The 23,164-nt window shown below is 40.2% G+C and overlaps 1 protein-coding gene across 6 annotated transcripts in view; it reads right to left on the bottom strand.

Moving 5' to 3' along the window:
* The window catches only part of rimbp2a (RIMS binding protein 2a), a 69,114-nt gene that overhangs the window by 19,401 nt on the left and 26,549 nt on the right, over window positions 1–23,164 (bottom strand). For 5 of the 6 annotated variants that reach the window (XM_084935014.1, XM_084935018.1, XM_084935019.1 and 2 more), the window contains 10 exons: window positions 15,934–16,023; window positions 13,327–13,449; window positions 8,734–8,838; window positions 7,805–7,855; window positions 5,087–5,285; window positions 3,938–4,095; window positions 3,657–3,736; window positions 3,440–3,549; window positions 649–1,467; window positions 406–429 (listed from right to left, as the gene is read on the bottom strand). In XM_084935014.1, the coding sequence (XP_084791140.1) occupies window positions 406–429; window positions 649–1,467; window positions 3,440–3,549; window positions 3,657–3,736; window positions 3,938–4,095; window positions 5,087–5,285; window positions 7,805–7,855; window positions 8,734–8,838; window positions 13,327–13,449; window positions 15,934–16,023 (1,759 nt within the window). The remainder of the gene's footprint in view (window positions 1–405; window positions 430–648; window positions 1,468–3,439; window positions 3,550–3,656; window positions 3,737–3,937; window positions 4,096–5,086; window positions 5,286–7,804; window positions 7,856–8,733; window positions 8,839–13,326; window positions 13,450–15,933; window positions 16,024–23,164) is intronic. The other variant, XM_084935016.1, reaches the window with a different exon arrangement.

Here is a 23,164-nt window from a genome sequence, read left to right as displayed (position 1 = left end):
AGCAGTGGAGGGGCACCGCTTTATATAGAACTGGCTATGTTAGGCTAGGCTATAGGCTGAGGAAATGACTCATCGTAATTATTGATCATATCTCGTGCTGCTCTGGTATTCTCTAATTAGTGAAGTGCACTGTGCAGCAAACTTGGGCAAAATTGCATACAAATTTGGTTTCGAACAACAAATTGTGCATTTTCAAAGGACGTGAATGACAGACTTGTTTTTAAAAGGTTTTCAATCTCAGAACCAGAATAAGATGCCATTTTGCCCACATTTCATAATAAACTGCATATGCTGAACAACATGGCACAGTCATCCTCCCTGCAAAATGTGTCAGAGCACTAATGACATCCCTTAGGTTTAGTGCTGGAATATATGGGAAACCCAGCACTGAAGCTTCGTTCTGACCTGTTCTGCAAAATGGTGTTGGACCTAGACAAAATACAATACACAACAACGACATGGTAAAGAAATGTGACGCTATACTATTCTAGAGCAGAGTACAATAACATTAGAATTCATATTACAGTACATGATCTTGCATATGAGAGTTAAACTAAGATTCTTAGAAGCATGTGAAAGTAATCGACAGCTATTAAGCTGCGCATTATTGATACAGTATCTCTGTGGATAATAATAAACCTTTCTGACCTGCTGCCTGAGTGCAGAACTCCACGCCGGCTTCCTTCCTCTCTCTCTGCTCCAGCGGCAGTTGCCACGGCACCTGGTGGGGCTGCGCCACCACCGTCACTTTGTAAACTGTCAGGGGCTTCAGGTTGTGGAACCGTAGTCTATACCTTCCCGGTTTTACCGCTGCGTGCTCTACCCCGTCTAAGAACACAGTGTGAGCATAGTTGCTGTTGCTAGGCAACCAAGAGAGCTCGGCAGTGTCACGCTGAATGTCATCGACGCGCAGACCGCACGGCGCCACCACCACATTGGCTCCCACCAGCAAGGTGCAGCGCAGCTCATCTGACAAGCCCCGGTCTGTGACACTCTGCACTGACACACGGTGGACGCAGCCGTCCAGGTCCAGCTTCTCCAGCAAACACTTGGTCCGACCACCGTATGGTATATTGGCACGAAGCTCCCCATCTACTAACACATTGTAGCTAGAGATGTTCCCCCAGCCCAAAGGCACTAGTGGAGGCTCCCAGGCCACGATGACACTCCGTGCCAGCTGCTTGATCAAGGTGATCTTTCTGGGGTAAGGCACAACGTCTTCCGCCAGGTCCTCAGGATCCAAGGCCCCACCTGTCCCATTGCTACAGGGAACCAAGGCGTTTGCTGAGCTCAGAAGGCCATCCTGGGAGGCACCTCCATCCACAGCCATCAAGGCTAGGGATGTGTGCTCAAGTGAGCCGAGATCTTCCCCTGCGTCTCCAGCCTGAATGCCTGGTTTTTCCTTGTCCTGGACAAACTCCACAAAGTTGGAAGGAACAAGTCCTCTTTGGCCATCCAGCAGCTCCCCTGTCATGCATAAACAAGTACAGACACAAAGGTAGAAAATAACAGAAATATGTTATTCATTTTTTAAATTGATATTTCTAGTTAAAAAGAATAAAAGTAGATAACAGAAAATCCTGCCACTATTTAATAAATGTCTCTTTAGGAAACAACTTTCTGTTTTGATGCCACCTGTAAGTGTTAAAATTAGGCTTCTCTCACAACACAAAGACAAAAGCAAAGCAATAACTTAAACACATAAATCGGTGAGAGCCTCTTCTTTTTTTAACCTGCAAGGTGGGAATGAGTCACTGAGTGAGAGGTGGAAGATATGTAAACATACAGCATGTTCTATTCCCTAAGATGTAAGATTCCCCACGGGTTCTCTGATGCCATCTTTCATACTCCAACACACAACTTAGAAAGCACTCCTTTCAACATTTCTAAGGACCTCAGCGTTTGAACATTTCCAGGAGCACCCCAGAGTACGTAGATGCTGCGGTCAATGCAGAAAAAAAAGAAAGAAAAGAAAGTGCTTAGATTTGCAGTGTAGTTTTTCCCCCAAGGCAATAAGTTTGTCTTCAACAAAGCTCCCTATCATCTCGTCCTTCAATCCCTTTTTCCACAGAGGCCTGGGGGGCCTTAAGACCATCTTGGTGTGTCTCTACAAGTGTATCTGAGCGAGTGTGTTTGTTGTTTATGTGTGCTGATGATTAAGCTGAGCCCTGCTGGATTAGTCATCAAACTAAGAGACCAAGGTCCCCATCCTGACAACAGCTTGGTATGCAGCCCAAGTCACCCCTCCTGTGTGGTAAATACAGGGACCGTCTGCAATACCATGCAATCTGACTGCACACAGCTAATGAATCACGGGGCTTTCTATGACGGTCTGTGCTGGCTGCAGGATTGCTAGCAAGGGGGATTAGGATTGCCTCTGATGGAGAAGCCTTCATAATTATAAAGAGATTATACAGAGAGTGAGTCCAGCCACCAGTTATGAAAAAGTATCGGGAAACTTTTCTTCATGACACCACGCACTGACTAAGTGGAAGTCACGCAATGAAAGTAGCCAACTAGTATGTATGACGGACTTATTCTATATCAGGGTGACAAAGCCTGTCAAGCAGTCCTTGCAGCACGTTTACAAAAATGACTGCATCAGCATTACGTTTAGATTGTGCTGTATCATTACATAACACGACATAATGTAAAGAGACTGCAGGGGCACAAAATGCATCACAGATACAATGTGTCATTCTACACATACAACATTTTTGCATATACCACTTACTGCACAGTGTGCTGTAGGTGCAATGCAGTAGGGCGATCGTGGCTCAAGAGTTGGCAGTTCGTCTTGTAATCGGAAGGTTGCCGGTTCGAGCCCCAGCTCAGACAGTCTTGGTCGTTGTGTCCTTGGGCAAGACACTTCACCTACCACCTACCAGTGATGGCCAGAGGGGCCGATGGTGCGATATGGCAGCCTCACCTCTGTCAGTCTGCCCCAGGGCAGCTGTGGCTACAACTGTAGTTTGCCTCCACCAGTGTATGAATGTGAGAATGAATAGTGGTATTGTAAAGTGCTTTGAGGGGTCCCGAAAAGCGCTATATAAATGCAATCCATTATTATTATTATTATTACTACTACATGTTACAGTCAAAAACGCCACAGACATAAATACAATGGTGAAAGACAAAACAACTTCAGTGGAGAATAAATGCCAGCTGACACACACTACTCAGCATTTTTGTGTCTTTTTTGTGTTTTTGAGACAATACATAATGATGCATACACTTGTTTTCACTGTCAGGCAGCATCAGCGACAGCAGACAAGCACTCAGGCAAAACTGCAGGCCTGAACAGAAGAAAACCTATCCTCCCAAATAGAAAATTTGTTGCAGTATTTTCAGATTTTTGCCAGAATTTGATTTATCGAGCCAGAAGCGCATATCGCCTCACAGACCGCTTCAAATGCTCTGTGTGTTGTGTACGACTCACCTTCATAGAAGCCATCGTCATCCATGTTTCCATACACATACAGATACTTTCCAGCCACAAGGGGGAGTTCTGCTTCAGGATGCTCATTTGGTCCATCGTAAGGGTTATAACTTGAAGGAAAGAAAGGTTTTTCATTCATTTGTGAAGGAAAATTAAAGATAATGCACGTTAAAACCCACAATGAAATTATTTCTGTATTTAAACTTGTCTTATGCACCTATAACGGGCAGTGCAAAGGCGGACCTGGCCTGTGTAGCGAGATTTGGACCTGGGTGATGGGCTGGCCTCATCCTCCATCTATAGATAAATGAGAGGAACAAATTAAAGTGTTATTAGGGATAAGCGACTTTCCTACAGCATATTTAAGAATTAGCAGTTTGCAGCAACTCTTGAACCATTCCTTTTCAAGATATGAATATGTAAGTTAATTATTTAAAAACAATTAACATAATAGGTTATGCATGCATTATTCATGGATGTGGCATCACACAGACCCACCTCTGATGAGGGAAACTGTCGGGGGTGGATGGGGTGGTCCGTTGTCACGGTGCTGGATTTGACAGACAGCAGTTCTGGTGGTTCTCCGTCTCCAGTCTGCGGTGAGCAGGGCAAGAACTGGGATATCAGCAGCGGCGTGTCTGCCGCACTCTCATCACCTGGGAGACATTGATTTCCATAGCAAATAAAGAGTAACTGCCTTTTCCTTCCACAACCATTTCGCGCTCTTTGGAGCAAAACCATTGATCTCCTGCGGGTACAGCTAACACCCTTCATTTGGAAGGCTACTCCACCCCTATCAGCCCATCCTATTGGCAAAACAGACTTAAAAAAAAAAAGGCAGAAAATACAAAACGGAATTCCCTGAAGAAATTAACAATACGTAAACAACACAGATCAAGTGCATCACTGCGTTCTTGTGGTTTGTATGTAATATTATGCATTAGCACAAAAACATCAGTGAATTCTGCCCGAAGTGAAGAGACAGATAAAACAGGATTTTCAGCACTTCAAAGACCTTTGGTTTGTGCCAGACTGTATAAATCTACATCACTGATACGGCTCTATTTGCTGTATCTGCAGGTTGCACTATGTGTTGTTAGAATACTAATGTGTTAAATTACATTCGTGTCGTACATCAGGCTTGTGATCAAGGGCAGATATTGATCATGAATAAGCACCGTCTCCATTAATGGTATCCACCTCTGGTTTGCAGTGAGTGGGTCCAGCTGTAATGTGAGCTGTCTGGGGATTAGATCACTAATTATCATTTTATCTGATCATAACCCTTTTAAGCACTAATAATTTTGCAGATGCTTTTATCTGGAGAGCACGTGTTTTTAAAATAGTTAGACCCCACTAATATTTAACCCTGCTAGTCTACAGTTTTATATCACCACTTTATATTACACAGTTACATTAATACTCACAGAACCACACTCACACTCAAGTAAACACATAAAACCGCTCAGCTAAAACTGAGGAAAGTAGTAATCAGAGAAAAATAAATAAATAAATAAATAAATAAAAATCAGGGACTGACTTTCTAAGACTTTTGATTTGTTTTGCTATATCCCCGTCCCCCAGCCTCATAATTGCCTTTATGGCTTAATGTGTTTCATACAAAGCTGGCTGTGAGGTGAGACTCACCTGTCTCTGGTTGGACTTCGAATCTGACCTGCGAGAGTTTCTTCTGTGGTGAGGGCGGGATCTGGGATGCAGAGGTGGTATTACTTTTAGGGATATTCACAGGTTCCGACTGGAGGCGGAAATTCAGCAGCTCTTTGGACAGCTGGTGAAAGTGTTCACTGTGTGACCGGCATTCCTGCTCCAGGTCACGAACCTTGACCTTTGGCAGTTAAGAAAAAGAGCAGTAAGGATTGTGAAGACTGAGAGAAAAAAAAAAAAAAGAATGAGAGGTGAAAGGTGATTATTCTTCTGGGCTTTGGCAGTATATAATTTTGAATGTCTAGCAATCTAATCTAAACACGTGGAAGTGTAGAGTCATTTACTGATATGGTTAAATTGTGATAACCACGCCTGAGCACTGCATGAAGTTATATCATAGACATGCTATCAGAGGAAGGCCTAGAGGGGAAAGCGTGAATATACATATAATCACTTTTGGTGATACAGAATATAATTTTGGTTTCACAGGTTTGCAATTAAAGGAAAATTCGAAGAGGAAAGAAAGGGTGATGTAACTAACTAATCAGGGATGAAAATAAATACCTGAAACATTCTGTCCTTATTGATCTGTTCAGACAAAATGTGGAAATCAGAAGTCGTAAGTAAAGAAAGGGAAAAAAATGCAAAAAGAACTAATCATTAATAAAAGCAAACGGAAGGGGAACCAATGAGAACACAAATGTATTTATGAGTCGACAAAAAAATAAGACAAATATGTTTGTCAAACTGAAATGGACTCCTAAGCACAAAAACACAGAGTGGAAAACATATGGGGATTTCACACCTACAGACAGCACAACTATGCTTTCCCTCCTGTGGCCATATTTGCCCATAACTATAGAGAAACGCGCCTGTGAAAGAGACCAACTGATTCAGTGATTTCTAGGAAGAGATCTCCTTGACGGAGTTTCAATTTCTCTGACCAAACTGTTTTTTCTGAGCCAAACTCAGTCTGCTTGCTCAGTAAAATCGTATTAGAGCGCTCCAGATGGATAATAACGTGACCTCATATGAGCCGCACACAAAGGAGTCTGCGACGTATTCTCGTAGCAAAAGGATTTAAAGTAAGACGAGAAAATAATTTTGAGTAGAAGTCTGTGATGAAACAGCGGGTCAACGATTACCATCGGGGGGGGGGCGGGGGGCGACGTGAAGCGTCAATGCAACGCGTGACAACGCAACTACTAAACAGAAACGTTTGGAGCGCTATAACAAAAGCAGCCTGAATAAGAAGATAGAGGCAGAAATGTGACCGCAAGCACAAAGGATACGCTATTGTCTGACTAGTCTGATGTATGAGTCACAATCTGGTGTGGAGTACTGAAAAAAACTACACAATAGTGTAGCCAAGCAGATAAGTGTTTTGCTGGAAGAGAGACGGGGGGGGGGGAACTTACTTATGGGACTTCATTAGAAGACAGTCCAGAACCCCAACGGTACCCATGTGTCATAAGTTCAAGTTTAGAATAAACTTGCGTCGTATGGCTCCACATTAAAACGCTGCTTGTCCACCCACGCAGCTGTTTTCAATTAGCCTGATTAGACGTCGTTGAAGGCCTACGTAGGCGTGTGCAGACGGTGCCTTTTTTAACATCTCTCTTAATGTGTTGCCAGTTTAAATGCACTAGTTAGTCCAAGAAACGTCACTTTTCAATTTACTTAATTTAAATAATTTCCTGCGTCTCTGCGTTCAATTTCAGGCTCAGCAGAGGTGAGGTGATTACTGAAGAGTAGCCCCAAATGTAGAATGGCTCTGAGGATGGCAGTGTTGGTTGATGTTAGCCCAGGCTAAAATATCTAAAGAACTGCACTGGAAACAGACATTAAAAAAAACAAAAAAAAACAAAACAAACAACCTTCAAGTTTCTGCATTTACACAATTGAATGTTGGACAAGAAAAACTCTATATTTTGTCTTGCAACATCAAAGGTGTGCGCTTTCATCTCCTTTTTGATGTCAGATTGTGAGCTTTTGGCATGTTCTTGACAGACAGTAGATCGCTCTTTCCATTTACATTTGGACTGAGATGTTTTTCAAAATGACCTCAGAAAAATCTCAGTTTTAGCAAACACCCGTGTACGTGTGGACATAGCCTAAAATTCTCACTTTTAGAGCCCAGCGTTGGATATTTTGACCATCTCTGTGGTGTGTTTGTGCCTCTTACAGTACTTTTAATATATCAGACAAATAATATAGCTTGCTGTGCAGTTGTTATACTATAAAACAATCGAAGAAGTCTCCACACTGCACCCATAGATATGATATGTACAATCAAGATTACTGGCCTTAGTGGACTGTTAAATTATAAACTATCTCATTTAAATATGGCCACTTCCTGCTCCAGAAAAGAAGATGGAAATAACCATAAAGCTAAAACTGAAGCTAAAAGTTCAAGGCTAGTTCAAAGCACTGGGTGCCGTAGTAGAGCCAGACAGGATGTTTTACAGCAGCTAACTTGATACATAGACAAGCTTCGAGTCTTTTCCATATGTTCCAAAAAGGAGAGCTTCATCACCAACTTATCCATGTTTCCCCTTATTTCATCTGGAAAACTGACCCAATACTACATGAACCATCTTAAGGATGTGTTTTGATTCGCCTGGTTAAAACAGAAAGCTCCACTATGTTTAAGAAACACAGCAATCCAGGAAACATAAGGGTTCGTTCAGCTTACTGTACCTCTAACAGGTGTACTGCTTCCTCATGCTCTTGGTCAGTTTGAACCCAAGCCTGCAGAGAACACACAGAAACACACAATGACAGCTGACACTGTGATCACAGTCCATGAGGTAGAATAGACAGTACACAGCTGACATACTGTCAACGCAATACCCTGGCGGATGCTCACTGGTTCATCAAACAGAGCTGGTACTTGAAGAGATGCCTACTTCTGATGGTACAGCTCCAATAAAAAGCAACTGGCTTATTTTAGGACATGTTAGTGTCCAAGTACTGGCTGTTAAAGGCAGTGAAATTAAACCCACTCTTGAGCGACTGTGCAAATCAATTTGTCTCAGTTTGAATGATCTGCATCTTTTTGAACATTAATGATTCTCTTTTGAACAAACATCAATGCAAAAATGGGACCAAAATGAGACAAACAAACCTCACAGACTTCTGAGAAAGAGACACTTTTCATCATGTTAGACTTGTGGTCTAATCCAGAAGGTATTTGATATTATTTCAGTCATCAGCATAGGAAGGAAACAGTAAGCAGGAACACATGCACACATGTATATTCTGTTTTACGAAATATCAAAAAAGAATAAAACAACCACAACAGGTCAGATCTTCATGCTGCAAGATATTTGTAATGTGTACAAATATATCAGCAACTACAAAGGCAGCATTTTTAGCCGTGTTCTTCATCACACGATCAAAGGGACCATGGCTGCATTTGTAATCACATCTGCTGATTTTGGGGCGGGCTATATGAGGTATCTGTATTTTCTGATACAGTAGCAGTGATTCAGCATAAAGTGGCTCAAGACACATCATTATCCAAACAAAGACCTTTGGCATGAATTCACTACACAAAAGTCGATAACCAAGGAGGGATACTGCCAAAAGTATTAAAAGAATAGACTTAAAGGGGTTTTTAAACATACCTTTTGCAATTGATTGATCTCCTTCTGCTTGGTGTGAAGGGCCACCAAGGCTTGCTCATGCTCTGTCTGCAACTGTTGCTTTAGCTCTACAGCCTCATGCATATGCTAGGAAGAAACAGAGGAAGCAGAAGGAGGAGAGATTATTTCTAACACTACTGCAAAAATAATAAATTACCCAGCTGCAATCTTTCGTTGAAAACAGTATTCTCACATTTCAATGTCATCGAGTAAATCTATTCTCTCTACCACTCTGGCAAGAGCTTTTGAGGAATCTGAGCCCTGTCCACCTGATTTAGCGACATTGCACCCATTTCTGAGGAAAAATGAGGACTGCTTGAAAAATAGGAATAGCCACAGTGTTGTTGCATCAGCTTCAGTGTAATAAATCCCACAAATTGAAGTGAAGCATTGCCTAATCCTCAAAGATTAAACCAAGCAATTCATTTGAAAGGTTGCCAAGAGTTGGATAAAAATATTAATACCAATTACCACCTAGTTTATCTAAGGCTGAAGTAGAAGAAAACAGCTTGCTTCTATATGACAGTTTAGAGATCTGCCTACTAGCAGCCCGTTAAGCTTAGTAATTAGCACATTATATGTTGGTTGTTTAAAGTTTAAAGATTTTGCACCCTCACATACGATGTCACTTAAGAGGCAAGGTAAATGGTAAAATGGTAAATGGCCTGCATTTGTATAGCGCTTTACTCAGTCCCTAAGGACCCCAAAGCGCTTTACACTACATTCAGTCATTCACCCATTCACACACACATTCACACACTGGCAATGGCAAGCTACGTTGTAGCCACAGCTGCCCTGGGGTGCACTGACAGAGGCGATACGTGAAGAGAAGAGCATTAAGAGCATTAAGTAACACTGGCTTCTGTAACATATATATCTCTGGCACCAAACATACTCTATAGTCTGCACTGACTTACACAAAGCTGTCACGCATAGTCGCTCCTGATCCAAATCTACCCTTTGCCAAATTAGCCAAGTCATGACCATACAGTATCTATGCATGAAGTCACAACCAGCTGCCACATCTTGCAGAAACAGAATTAAGGCCATAGGATGTCTCTGTGAGCTTAAGAAGAAAAGACAGCTTAGAAAGCTCTGACATTCATATTTTTTTCCCTGTTCTTTCTCCCTTGAAAAAAGAAAATCTTCTTTACCTCCGGGAGTGGCTTCGAGGTGTCCTGAGCAGCCAGTCGCTGCTTTGCATAATCATGGAGAAGCTCTAAGCTGCAGAGGACCGGGGTAGCTGAGAGGCTGTCACTGGAGCCTTAGTGAAACTGCTTTTTTAACCCTTGCTTTTTCACACGGGAACCAATGGTCACGCCTGCATTTAAACACCTCGTTTTGTCATTTTAAAAAGATCTGCGATCCTTCACTTTATCTGCTTTGGTTAACTCATTACAATTTCAAACAGCTCCAACCCTTGGACTACTGCAGAGTTATACAAGGCCTACACTGCTTGATGTGGACTTGAGGCCTTGAAAAGTTGTCTAAGACTGGATTGAAACAGCAAAAGAAAGATGCTGACTTATTAGAGACAGGAATCAAAACAGACTCTATTTAACTGGGCATTAAAAGCACGTGACATCAGGCACCTGAAAAAAAAATGCAACTGACTGCCTATAAAACTCATGACGTCTTATGAACTGACTTAAAATTATTGTCAAAAACTTCAGGCTTGACCTGATATTTGCTGTTGAGAAGTTTCCGACTTTATTTGGAGCTAATGCTTTGGCTGTTCCTCGGGACAGTCTCACTTGTCAACATCAATAAACTGGTTGTGTCTCTACTGAATGAGGAGGAAAACACTGGCAAATTAGAAACATCTGTCAACAGTATACCAAAAAAAAGCCAGGAGGTCCCCAAAATCCAACTGGAAGATAAATCACGGGCTGATAATGGTCAGCTCTCCATCACATTACTATAATCACGCTATAATTCTATACTATATACTATACTATAATACTATAATTCACAATTTTTAAGACTACACTCTGGATTTACCTCTGTTGACACACATACATGTCTAACAAAGGTCTGATGTCACTGCAGATTATTAGTTTATATGTTTGTTCTCATTTCTAATCCTGTCCCTTCTGATCACTGCCAATGAAAATCTTACCATCTTCAACTCTGTTTTGTAAGTGTAACATGAGCCATGGCCACAGATAAGAAAAAAAAACTACTAAATACAATATTGTGGGTTTTTTTTCTTTTTTAAAAAAAATCTGTTTCCTAGTTAAATTGGTTGCTCTCTTTAACCTCTTAGGACCTGGCGTCCACATATGTGGACATCACATTTTGGGTTATTTAGACCAAAATACTCAATTTTGCTCTGCAAGGGCCTGATATCCACTTACGAGGACATTATACTGCTACTGTTCTATCGAAGTTTTAAACGAATATCCTCATATGTGGCTCTTATTTTTCTTAAAAACAAAAATAAGGTAAAAAAAAAAAAATCTGGTAATTCTTTGTTTTTACATTCATTGGCTCCCAATATGCCCAAATATCAAAGAGAAATTAAAAACGCATGTCGTGGAAGAGTTCGGGTCTTAGGAGGTTAAAGACGGCAGTTTTTGATCCTCTGTATGTTTGCTCACAGAGAAATTAACAGTCTCTAATTTTTATAGTAGTTCCATTTTAATGGATACACAGAATAGTAACCAAAGATCCTGAAAAAACAAATTATGTGAAAATTATAAATTGATTTGCATGACGTTGAATGAAATGAGGAAAATATGACTTAGTACTCTGTGGAGAAACCCTTGTTGGCAAGCATTTCTTGTAGTTGGTTACCAGGTTTCCAAACATCGCAGGGCTAAGAGATCATGACCTTGAAGTTTTCCTTCTTTACCCACTCCTATGGTACCTTGGTGGTATGGTTTGGGTCACTACCATGCTGAAAGATCCATCCACAACCCATCTTTAGTGTTCTTGCTGTCTAAGTTCTCATGCAAAATTTCGTGGTACGAGGCCCAAACCACTGGCCCCTAAATGTGGTAAAGTTGTCTTGCACCCTCTGGAGAAAAACGTCCCAAAAGAATATGTTTCCACCTCCGTGTTTGGCAAACAAGTTGATGCCAAAGAGCTTGATTTTGGGTTCATCTCTCCACAGCACTGCCTCCCAAGCCTTCTCTGGATCATTTAGATGTTCACTGGCAAACTTAAGTCGGGCCTGTACATGTGGCCTTGAGCAGGGGGACCTTACAGTTGCTTCAAGACTTTAATCCATTATGCCAAAGTGTGTTACCATTGGTGTCCTCGGTGACTGTGGTCTCAACTGCCTTTAGAATATTAACAAACACCTCCAATGTAGTTTTGGTCTGATCCACCACCTTTCTCACGATCATTCTCACCCCATGAGGCAGGATCTTGCATGGAGCTCCAGACCCAAACACAGCCAATCGGTGAGAGCCAGAATTCTAGCTGGGTTGAAGAGGATCAAATGTCTATTCTTTTCTGGATAATTGGTTGATATTCTGTCTGCCTGCATTAACACTGAACTACCATAAAAATTGGAGACTTTTCATTTCTTTGTAAGTGAGCAAACTTACAAATTCAGCAGGGGATCAAATAATTATTTCCTCCCACCTTGTGTTCTAACTTGTATACCAGACTTTGACCAAAACAAACAACAAAAAGAAAACTTTTGTTATCAGATTATATGATTAAAAATAATACAGACAGTGCTGCATCTCATTAGTTTTGAACCAGGTCTTTTTCTGTTCTTTCACACTGTGTTTCTACCATCCCTGCTTTCTCCACCCACATTACCCTGTGTAATTTTCTCTAAATTATTTCTTTGTCTCCATAATCAATGCACAATGAGAGAGTGACAAAGCTTTCTCTGCTGTATCGGGGAGCCGGTCAGTTTTTCTCATGCGGGTACATTTCGCTCTCAAATATCCTGACAGACACACAATCGATAGGAGATGCAGGGAGGCGAGGATTTGTAATGAGAGTCCCTCTCGCAGTGCAGCGAGACTGTGTCTGATTACTATTGGCAGACCAGAACACAATAAAGAAAACAGCCTTTCCATGAAGCCGGTGACACTCCACCTCATGTATTGCCTCAGTTTCCTTCTCAGGTTTTCTGAGGACACAAATGCATGGGAAATGGGAATATTTCCGAAAGAGTCACAGTAAAACTGGGCCTGAAAAATCAGTTATCGTGACTGGTGTGAGGACTACTGAAGTGAACACATGTTGGACTATGAAGAAGATGGGAATGCTGGAGAAATGGAGTGAGATGGAATGTAATGGAGAAAAAGAAGCAAGAAAAGGCGGTTTAGGCTTGGGTCATCACATCTTCTACTCATAGGTACAACAGGTGTGTGGTTGACTTTACAGACAGATTGTTTAGTGGTCTGTTGAACTAAATTTAGACTCAAATAAATGCATAGAAACGGAATAATAATTACAGGTAATTAAATCTGAAATCTGTGCGAAAAGTAGGTAAGACAATAAAATTTATACAAGAAATGAGTGAAATCTTTAGTCCAGGGGTTTATGTGTGGTCAAATAGCACAGAGGAACTCAAATCTGATATTATTAAGGCAAAAAAATGTGTCCCACCTTTAAAACGTGTTCCAGGTTATCCACTTTTTCCTGGAGTTGGCTCCTCTGCTCCTGGGCCACGTCTCTCTCCTGACTCACTACAGCAAAAGTCTGTCTCAGCCGATCATAGTCGGATTGCACCTGCAAGAATTCGAATCATGAATTGAGCACAGACACAACGAAGGGATAGATGAGAAACAAGCGAAGGTTAAGTGGATCGTTAAAACATGAATTTGAATAACTGTGGGTGGAAAAGAAAAAAAGGTCAGCAGCAAAAGAGGCAAAGAGAAAACCACAACAAAGCGAAGAAAGAAAACACTTTAATTGCGTCGTTGTTTTACTTGAAGAGTCTCAAAATGCAGTCTGTTTTATAAAGAGCAAAACAAGCATGCAATTTTTATGAGGTTTGTTCTTGCAGCAGACCTACTTTTCACATTTATGAATAGAGGCTGCATTTTTGTGGCTCGAGGGTTGATTGAGAGTTCACAGTTTGAAGAGAAATTAATCAGCACATTTCCATTTAGCGTTGATGAGACAGCGTTGCTGACTTGAGCATTTCTGCCGCTCGTCTCTTCATCGGTCAGAGGCCTTGAGCTAAGCCGGTTCCTCAAAGGACTGAGCTGAACCACACCTATCATCTCATTAATTAGCATGAGATGAGAGACACAATAGATAAGCTTACTCACAAAAATAACATTTAGAAGTACATCAAAGATACATGCGGCTTAACAAGGATGAATATTTCTTTTTTATCTAGTCATTTTATTTAGAGATCAATTGTGTCACTGCTGATGTTACCAATTAAACCAGACAAGCAAAGAAGTTGTTTTTTATTCAACATTCTTTGCTTAACATTTCGATTTAATGAGTTATATTTCTGATATTTCCTAAAAACTCAGTCGCTAAAAGAAAAGTTACCACTAACGACTCTGAGCAATCAAAATAACACTGCTTCTGTGATAAATATAAAATAGTTAAGTTGATCAGTTCTCCCTAATCTATCAAAGATCCTACGAAGCAAATGCAATTTATGTACTCTGATTCTCTAATCACATCCCCCGTCTTGTTTCCCGTCTCTTCATTTCTTACTCTCAGCTTCTGTCGTTCTCTTCTCCCCCTGTCATTAATTCACTATCTATTTATGCACACGTAAATTCATTTTCACTGTGCCTTTGTCTTAATTGCCCTTACAAGCCAATCACACTCAGTTATACAGTATATATGGCAGGACTGCACACACATTTGCCCCACTTTCTTTTCATCTCCGTGGCCACCTTGTCGGTGAACAGATGGCATCATTTTCTGTGACACTTTGGAGCAAAAGCTCCGAGCAGAGTCCCTGGACACGTGTCAGATCTGTCCCCTCTGTGAAAGTCACAATTAGCGCCAGAGCAGCTAATCGCCTACCATCACAAACGGTCACTGTCTCTCTTTATGGGTCTGTGTGCATGCGTATGTATCAGTATGTAAAAGCACAATATTAGGAAAGGGAAAGTAGCAGTAGTGTGTGTGTGTGTGTGTGTGTGTGTGTGTGTGTGTGTGTGTGTGTGTGTGTGTGTGTGTGTGTGTGTGTGTGTGTGTGTGTGTGTGTGTACAACACGTCACAAGTTTTGAGCCAACCCTTTTTTCTGTTTATTTTGCTAGAAAAATCGGAGATAGGTGCAGCAATTAATTGAAACACGTCCAAACATACGTGGAAATACAGTAGATAAGAATTTGCACAATCCTAATGAGGTTAAAGTCAATAGTTGGTATGACTGTGTTTATTCTTTAGCACAGCTTAAACTGTCTTAGGTGAACTTTCTAGTGATTTCTTCAAGCAGTCTTCAGGAATAGTTCTCCAGGCTTCTTCTTCAAGCTATTCTTTGAATGTTGGCGTCTGGTTCTGTTCTTTGTCAAGATGATCCCACAATGCTTCAATAACAGCTCCAAGGAGGTCAATCCATGACTGATAATATTCATTTGTGTGTTTTTCTATTCAGGTGTTTTACTTTTTTCCTTTTAATGCATTGACAGTGTGTTCAGGATCATTGTCATGCTGAAAAATTAAGCTGTAGCTAATTAAATGCTTTCGAAGTTGGACCAAAATCTGACACATTTTGAATTGTAGGCCCAAACCATGAGAGAGCTTCCATTGTGTTTTCCTTGCTTAAGAATGGTGTCTTAATAGCCATTCTTCCACTGAGACCATTTCTGTCTGGTACATGTGTTATTTTCTTTTGTAGATTGACCTAAAGAAATTAGTGAATGAAACCAGCCAGGAACGAGGACAGGACTGAAAGTGAGTGAAAAAGAAGCCAATGTCCAATGAAAAACAGACCTTCAGAAACCCTGAAGAAATATTGCTCAAGAACAATTATATAAATGAAAGCAAAACATAAAAAAAAAAATTGTGGCTCAACACTGTTAATATTTGGAAATCAATCTGATATATTGATCTGACAAGATGGACAAGTTCCATCATATGACTGCTCCTTTTTCTCAAAGCCACTGTGTGTGCGTTTCTTTTCCTGCATCGTTGATACAGAAAAACAGATCATACCAAGCTCATTCACTGATTTCTTTCATTTTCCTGTGTGTGTACTTCCAATGCATACTTGCACAGTACATGTGTGAATTTCTCACCTGGTCATACTTGGATGCCTTCAGATGGTGGTTGATCAACTCAAGGTTCAAACGATTTTTCTCCTGCAAGGCAGCATGGAGCTTTGCTTTCTGAGAAGGAAGAGAAAGCAACAAAGAAAGAGTTGGTTGTCTTGTTCCATTATCCTCCTGCTTACAAGGAAATTTATATCTGAGTGCAAGCCACACAGCAAAACTACACCTTAAAATTATTATATAAGTGAAAGAAGCGACCTAAGCAACTTAGGTTAGCGTCGATCGCTCCCTCCATATGTATGCATCTGCGAGTGTGTGTGTGTGTGTGTGTTTGTGTGGATAATCTTTTTCTAAGATGCCGTCTGGAGGACAAAACCCACAGCTGCATACTGTCACCCTCCATTTGGTATGTGGCTTTAGGAATGGAGGGTGAAAGCTGAAAAAGATGAGGAAATGGGAAGAAAGAAAGAGAGGAAAATGGGGTGTGGGTGGGGGGGGGGTAAATGAAGAAAATTGGAATTGTGAGAAAGAGCAACAGGAAGCAAGAAAATATCTGAGGGAGAAATAGGGGGAAAAAAACTAAAGTGAGGAGAAAAAGATGTAACAAGGGAGTCCCAGAATGTTAGTCGAGTACTAAATAAGCAATCGTGCGCACAATGTCAGTAAAACCCTCCTAGCTAAAGACGAGGTTAACTTACAAACCACGTAAAAGGATTGAAAAGTGATGTGCAGTTCCTGTCTGCTCCCTCTACATTCAGAAGTTGTCATGCCGCTGGTGCTGCAGGTACTCAAGCATTACATAATTACGCCAGACTCAAACTAGGCCAATGCTCTCCTCCTATCACGCCGCAGCGCATTCAAGAGTGATTTTTACTGCGACTGTTCATATCCTGGCACGTAATACCACTTCACTGATACTGCTCATTGCCATTCTCAACACTCCGGCATTAAAATGTGGGTAAGTAATTTATAATAGCAGCAAGGCCTTTCCTCTTTGTCTTCAAACAAAAAGCAACAGGAGTTAATGACAGGTTTTATTTTCTTGTTATGTCTAGTCGGAAAAAAGAGCAGGGCTTGTTTTTAAAAATACGGTCTCCAAATGCAACAGTTACTGTCCAGGGGAGGTTTGAAAGTAAACTTGGATTTCAGATACACTGAAACACAACCTCTATACATTTATATTCAAAACGGCAGAGCCACACTTGTAATGGTTTATGTTAAGTTTACTGATATTGGGTTATTCTTTGTTTCTCCTGCATTGAAAGTACTACATTACTACTTACTACTATTATTGTGTCATTCCTCATTAGTTTCAGTTGTTCCTGTTTAACCTGGCCTCCTTGTACAAAAGTCTTGAGCTACACTTCACAACATAATTTCTTTATATGTTGCTTCCAAAGAGCCATAACTTCTTGTCATTTTTAAAGACGTCTTGAGCATCAGTTCTCCTTTTGGTATTGGCTGTGTTTTCTTTTTTGTTTGTTTATCCACTTTGAAGTTAGGTTGAATGACCTTTGAACCAATCAACCTAACTGAATAAGTCCCTCTTAGCAAGATACCAATTATTAGTAGACTGTCAAAAACGTACATGATTTGTTTGCATATCTTTAGCTGAATCTATAAAAAAAAATAACACAGTTTGATAGGCATAAAATAGAATTTTTGCACTAAAAACTAGCTGTAAGAAAGCGTGCTGTGGAGTGTGTCCTTAGAAAAATTGCAGATCAGACATGGATTGGCCTCCCCAGATCCCAGACCTCAACTTTACTGAAGCAGTGTGGGATCATTTTGACAGAAAACAAATCAAAAGGCAGCCAACATCCAAAAAAGAGCTCTGGATGTCCTTTAAGAAGCCTGGGGAACTATTCCTGAAGACTGAAGAAGAAATGACAAGAAAGTTTGCCTAAGAGAGTTTAGGCTGTGTTGATGAATAAAGGTGTTCATACCAAATATTGACTTTCCACCTTGTTAGAATTGTACAAACTGCACATGTTTGTACATTTTTCAGTGAATTACTGCCCTTATTCTCCATTTTCCTAGCAAAATATAAAGGAAACCTTTGCACAGTATTCTATTTAGTTTGAGTCAGCCTTTGTCAGATTGTGTGTGTCTACCATTTTTTGTGCTATTGTATGTTTCACTGACTTGTTCTCCATCTCATTTTTTTTTTGTCTTTGTTGTGCTTCTCATTTGGATTGTTTGTTACCCTTTAACAGCTTAGTATAACAAACCTCAGTCTATCTACATTCTCTTTTGTATTATGCTTAACAGCGCTAATAGCATATTGACACACCATACATCAGCGCAATATGCTCTTGTGAACCTGACTGTCACAAGTTAAAAAATGGCCAAAGCTTTGTATCACCTTCTGCAAGAGAAAAGACTGTGGAGCTCAGAGGTTTATGATCAAATTTATCAGTACAATAAATCGAGGAACTCAATAAACTCTGGACAAGAGGAGGAGAGAGAAAAACAGACAAAGTGAGGGGCCAGCCAGATTCATTCATCTCTTTGTGTGCAGGCAGAGTGACAGCCAGGGATGTCAGAGAGACACAATCAAACCAAGACCGAGATAGAGAACAGACAAGGACAGGAAGACACAGAGACTGGTGAGTGAGTTCACTTGCTGCTGTTATTGTGTAACTCATGTCGCCACATCACAGCCCTGCAGACTACAGCGTTTTTCAATGTACAGAGCCACACCTACAGCAGCAGTTACAAATCCTCCTGCTATGCTGCTGTTAATTAAGCAGAAATGAAAAACAGGGAGATGTCAGTCTCAGTCACGCACTTCACTAAATCTCCGGGACATGGTCTTGTAGCAGACACCATAAGACAGGCGGGGAGGAGATGGACTGAATGTACAGATAACTGGAAAGAAAGAAACCCTAAACTTTCTTTTGCTCAACCTTCTTTCCCATCAAGGAAAAGAAAGTTTGAAAGAAAAGACAGAGAGTAATAAAGAACCACAGAAAGAAAGAGAATGACCTTTTAAAGCCTTCTTTTTATGGGCCTCAGGAATGATGTCTGCTTCTCCACTTCCTCCCACTTACAGTGAATCACACATTCACAGCTCAGCTTAACACTCCCTAACATCTTGTATACACACAGCTAAACTGCGAAGCCAAAGGACACACACATTTTCGTGCCAATTTAAACCTCCAATATCCACAAATAAACAAAGAAATCTGGTTTGACGATATGAAGGATATGGAAATGTGGTGTACTCTTAAGAAAAAACGCAATTTAACAGCACTGACATCTGTGCAGAGCAAGTGAAAGAGTAGCAGGCATGTGTGAATCTTGAAATCTGTGTTCCATATGTGCATGCAGAGAGGCTGGATTGGCTTAAGGGAGAGGCATCAATACAGCTAATGTCTAATTCACTCTGATAACTTTCTTTCTTCCTTTCCATACTGTCATTTCTCATTGCCTACCACACAACACCCACACACACTCATACAGACTCTCCCTTCCATCACCATAATTATCATTCTGTCCATAAAACCACAAATTTAGCTACTGAACCCACCTTAGCTCACGGCTGCCAGGCACCAAGGTCCTAAACTCTCAAAATGTTCTGTGCATCTATATTACTGGCTCATATCTTACTTTCTTGTTGACACTTTCTTTAGGAGCTTCATAATAGTAGAATTTCCAAAAAATGAACTGGCACCTGCCACAAATAAGACAAATACAGTGTCTTTAAGCAATGATTCATCAAGTCATGAAAAAACAAGCTGCAGCTACATTATTTTGTTATATGGATTGCACTATTGTGTGAGTTAGACTATAAATATATCTTTACCCAGGCATGAAGATGCCCTTTTAAGAAAATATTTATTTTCTTATTCTTTTGTTCTGCCACATTTTACTGACACAATAATGTAGGATACAGCAGAGTGGCTTAGAAGTAATCAAACTCACAGGATAATATATTAGCTATACCAGTTTAACTGCTTGTTAACAGAAATATTTAATGGCAGCGACTCATTTAGGCATGTAAACATCGAGTATCAGAATGGGGAAGAAAGATGGAAGAAGTGACCATGACTGTGGCACGGTTGTTGGTGATGAGACGATATGCATATATGATAAGCATTTTAGAATTAGCAGAGTTACTGGTAACCCTCTCTGGGTTTATAGAGAATGGTCCGAAAATGAGAAAACATCCAGTGAAAATACCTTGTCGATCTGAGATTCGCCAGAATGCTTTGAGCTGAATGGAAGGCAACAGTAACCCAAATAACCACTTGTTACAACACAAAAGGCACAGGCTCACCAAAATTGGACAAAAGAATATTGGAAAAACCTTCCCTGGTCAGTTATGTCTCGATTCTTGCTCCAGCAGTTCAAGGGTCAGATTAGGTATACTGTAAACAAGATGAAAGCATGGATCCATCCAACTTTGTATTAAAAGTTCAGTTGTTGGTGGCATTATGGTGTGAAGGATAGTTTCTTGGCACACTCTGGCCCCCTTAGTACCAATTGACCATTGTTTAAAGTTCACAGCCCTCCAGAGTATTGTTGCACGTCCATCTCTTTGACCAGCGTATACCATAACCAGCAAGGTCCAGCTAATAAAATAGTCAGTGACTGTATAATTATATTTGATCTACTCAGATTCATACACACTTGAATCTAAACTGGGCTACATAGGAAAAAGAAAAATGGCAAATAAGTCCTTATGTCAATCACAAAGGACACTCAGCTGTGTTTGATGAAATAACAAATAATTTAAAAAATATTTAAGAGATTAAATTCTTCCGTTTTTTAATTAAAAAAACCAATTAAGTGACATTAAATGCAGCATTCAAATATCCTTTGCAAGCTAATATAGGATTTTATGGATGTGATCTTGGATTTGCTGAATTTAGAAAAACACATTTTGGATCCTAATAGCAATATTAAATGTTGCAAAATAATACTTGAGAAAATAAGCCAGGAGATGATGCATTTCTAATGGAGAATTGATGGGGGATGAAATCATGATTGCAGAGATTTGTGGGATGGCTACTCCTGACTCTAAATAGGATTCTTGTGGGTAGAGGATTGGTGCTGTTTTCCCCAGGAGGATTGTCATTAATTAGATGTCATGGCGGAAACACTTTGTTCCACTTAACTGTGGGCGGAAAGACACACTGACAACATCTGCCGTCGTCACTGTGAGCAGCAAGTCACAAACAGAGATGTGCCCGTAATAGGTAATTACTACAGACATGACCTTTTTATACAAGTAAAATGCAAAAAGAAGTTCATGGCTTAAGTTTCTGAAATTATATTCTCCTCACTGTTGACAAACATTCGTATTTGAATGTAAATTTTACACCATTTTCCAGTCCAAAAGGCATATTCTCCTCTGTGTTTAAGATATATAACATTCATATCTTGCTACATTAGATTATCTCAGTCCTCTTTAAATCTTGAGATATTATAAACAGGTTATTTCCTCCAGATCTCTTCATTAAACTCTGGACTGCCATTGTGAGTGAGTGGTATAATAGGACATCTACAGTCAATGTATCTATGCATGCAGCTGTCCTTAATAACTGAGTGTGTGAGAGAGATTGTTCTGTACTTGTGGTTAGTGAGTGGACAAATTGGTAATGTTATATCCTCACTGACATCTTCTGCAACAAAATCAAGCTCACCACTATCGAATAGTTGATGCAGTCAGGACCATGGACAGCTCCTTAGCTTTAGTAATGCAGACCAGCGCAAACGCCCTGAAAACTGACCTGGAGACAGTAAATGTTACCTTTAACTTTTTTTTATTGATCATAATTTTAAAAACAGAACAGCTGGTTTTGCTTTTATGTACATCTTTAAGGTTAAAATGTGAAGGGTTTTAACATCTATAAATTTGAAATAACATTTATGAACTTAATTGAAGAAATATTTCAGTTTGAACTCATCCTTTAAAAACCTCTAAAAGCCTGCAATTATTTAAATCACACTCAAAGTACAGTGTGTCAGTGGGCCACGTTAGACAAAAGCAAGCCACCAGTCCTTTAATATCTCACTGTAAAACAACTGTGATATGGAAGCAGATGACAGAGTAGCATATCAGTGTGATATATGCGATCATTTATTACACAAAATGAAATCAACAAGAGTAAAACAATACAAGTGAGTAATGTGATGACTTGTAGGACTATACATGGAGTATATTTACTTACACGTCCTTGTGGGTTATGCTATGTGAGTAAGACTAAGAGGGAGTTAAGGATTCGAATTTCTAAACACGAAAGCAATATAGGAAAAAAGATCGAGAGAGAAAAAAGAAACAAAGAGAGAAGAAAGAGGTGCTTTATAGCGAGACATTTTCAGCTGACTGGATGTGGCATTTTTGGTCTACCGTTCAAGGGAATTGGAGTCATTATGTCACTGAAAAGAGGGAGCAATAAGAAACATAAACTTCTTCAAAGGGAAGCACATTAGACGTATCATTTGCAAACTGTGTATCCTGGTGGATTAAATAAGGAATTTTATTCAAGTGTTTGGTTTGTTTTTGTCTGTGAGTATGTTTCAGAGTTTTGTGCACATTTTGTTGATTTGGTGGTTGGAGCGCACTGTTGGTTTTGCATGTTGACAAACTGTTAGTTGTTGCCACCTGTGCCTGTTACTGATTAGGTCCTGGTTGTGTTTTATGGCTGGCAGCACCCACTTGTATCAGAAACCCTGAGGAAAGCCTTATGCTGAAACACATCAGTTTTTTTTCTTACTTCCTTGTAGTATTTAGTACAGTATATATGTAATTGTTAGCTCTCGTGAAATTCTCATTCATTATTATGATATCAGTGTGCTCACAAAGGCAGCGAAGAAGAGCGTAAACTAGGGTGTAGCAGAGTAGGATTTAAACTATACAAAAAAGTATCTTTGGATATGTTATATGTAACATTTCCAATAGAAGAACTCAGTTTAGTGTTCAGAGTCAAGGATACATATAAATCTGTTTGGTGTAATAATTTTAGTAATAAATTTATACTCTTGTATTACTTTACTTTTTAACACGGCCACTGTGACTCCCGTGGTGCTGTCTACCCACTGGAAGGTCAGGGGAGCGATCCCTGCCTACTCCGGTCTGCATGCCGTATCCTTGGACAAGATAGTGAACCTTGAGTAGCAAATGTTAGACAGCACCTATGGAGAGATAAAAGTGCTGTCCACAGTGCACCTGAAGAACATCTGAACCAAAAGAAACCAACTAAGTCACTTCAGTGCCGATTACAAAGCACTGAGCTACAACATAACACAA

Source organism: Perissodus microlepis, chromosome 7 (assembly GCF_051167445.1).
Source record: "Perissodus microlepis isolate ML-2025 ecotype Zambia chromosome 7, ASM5116744v1, whole genome shotgun sequence".
Lineage (NCBI taxonomy): Eukaryota > Metazoa > Chordata > Actinopteri > Cichliformes > Cichlidae > Perissodus > Perissodus microlepis.
The sequence above is the reverse complement of the archived record's forward strand: the minus strand, read 5'-3'. Positions and strand labels throughout refer to the sequence as shown.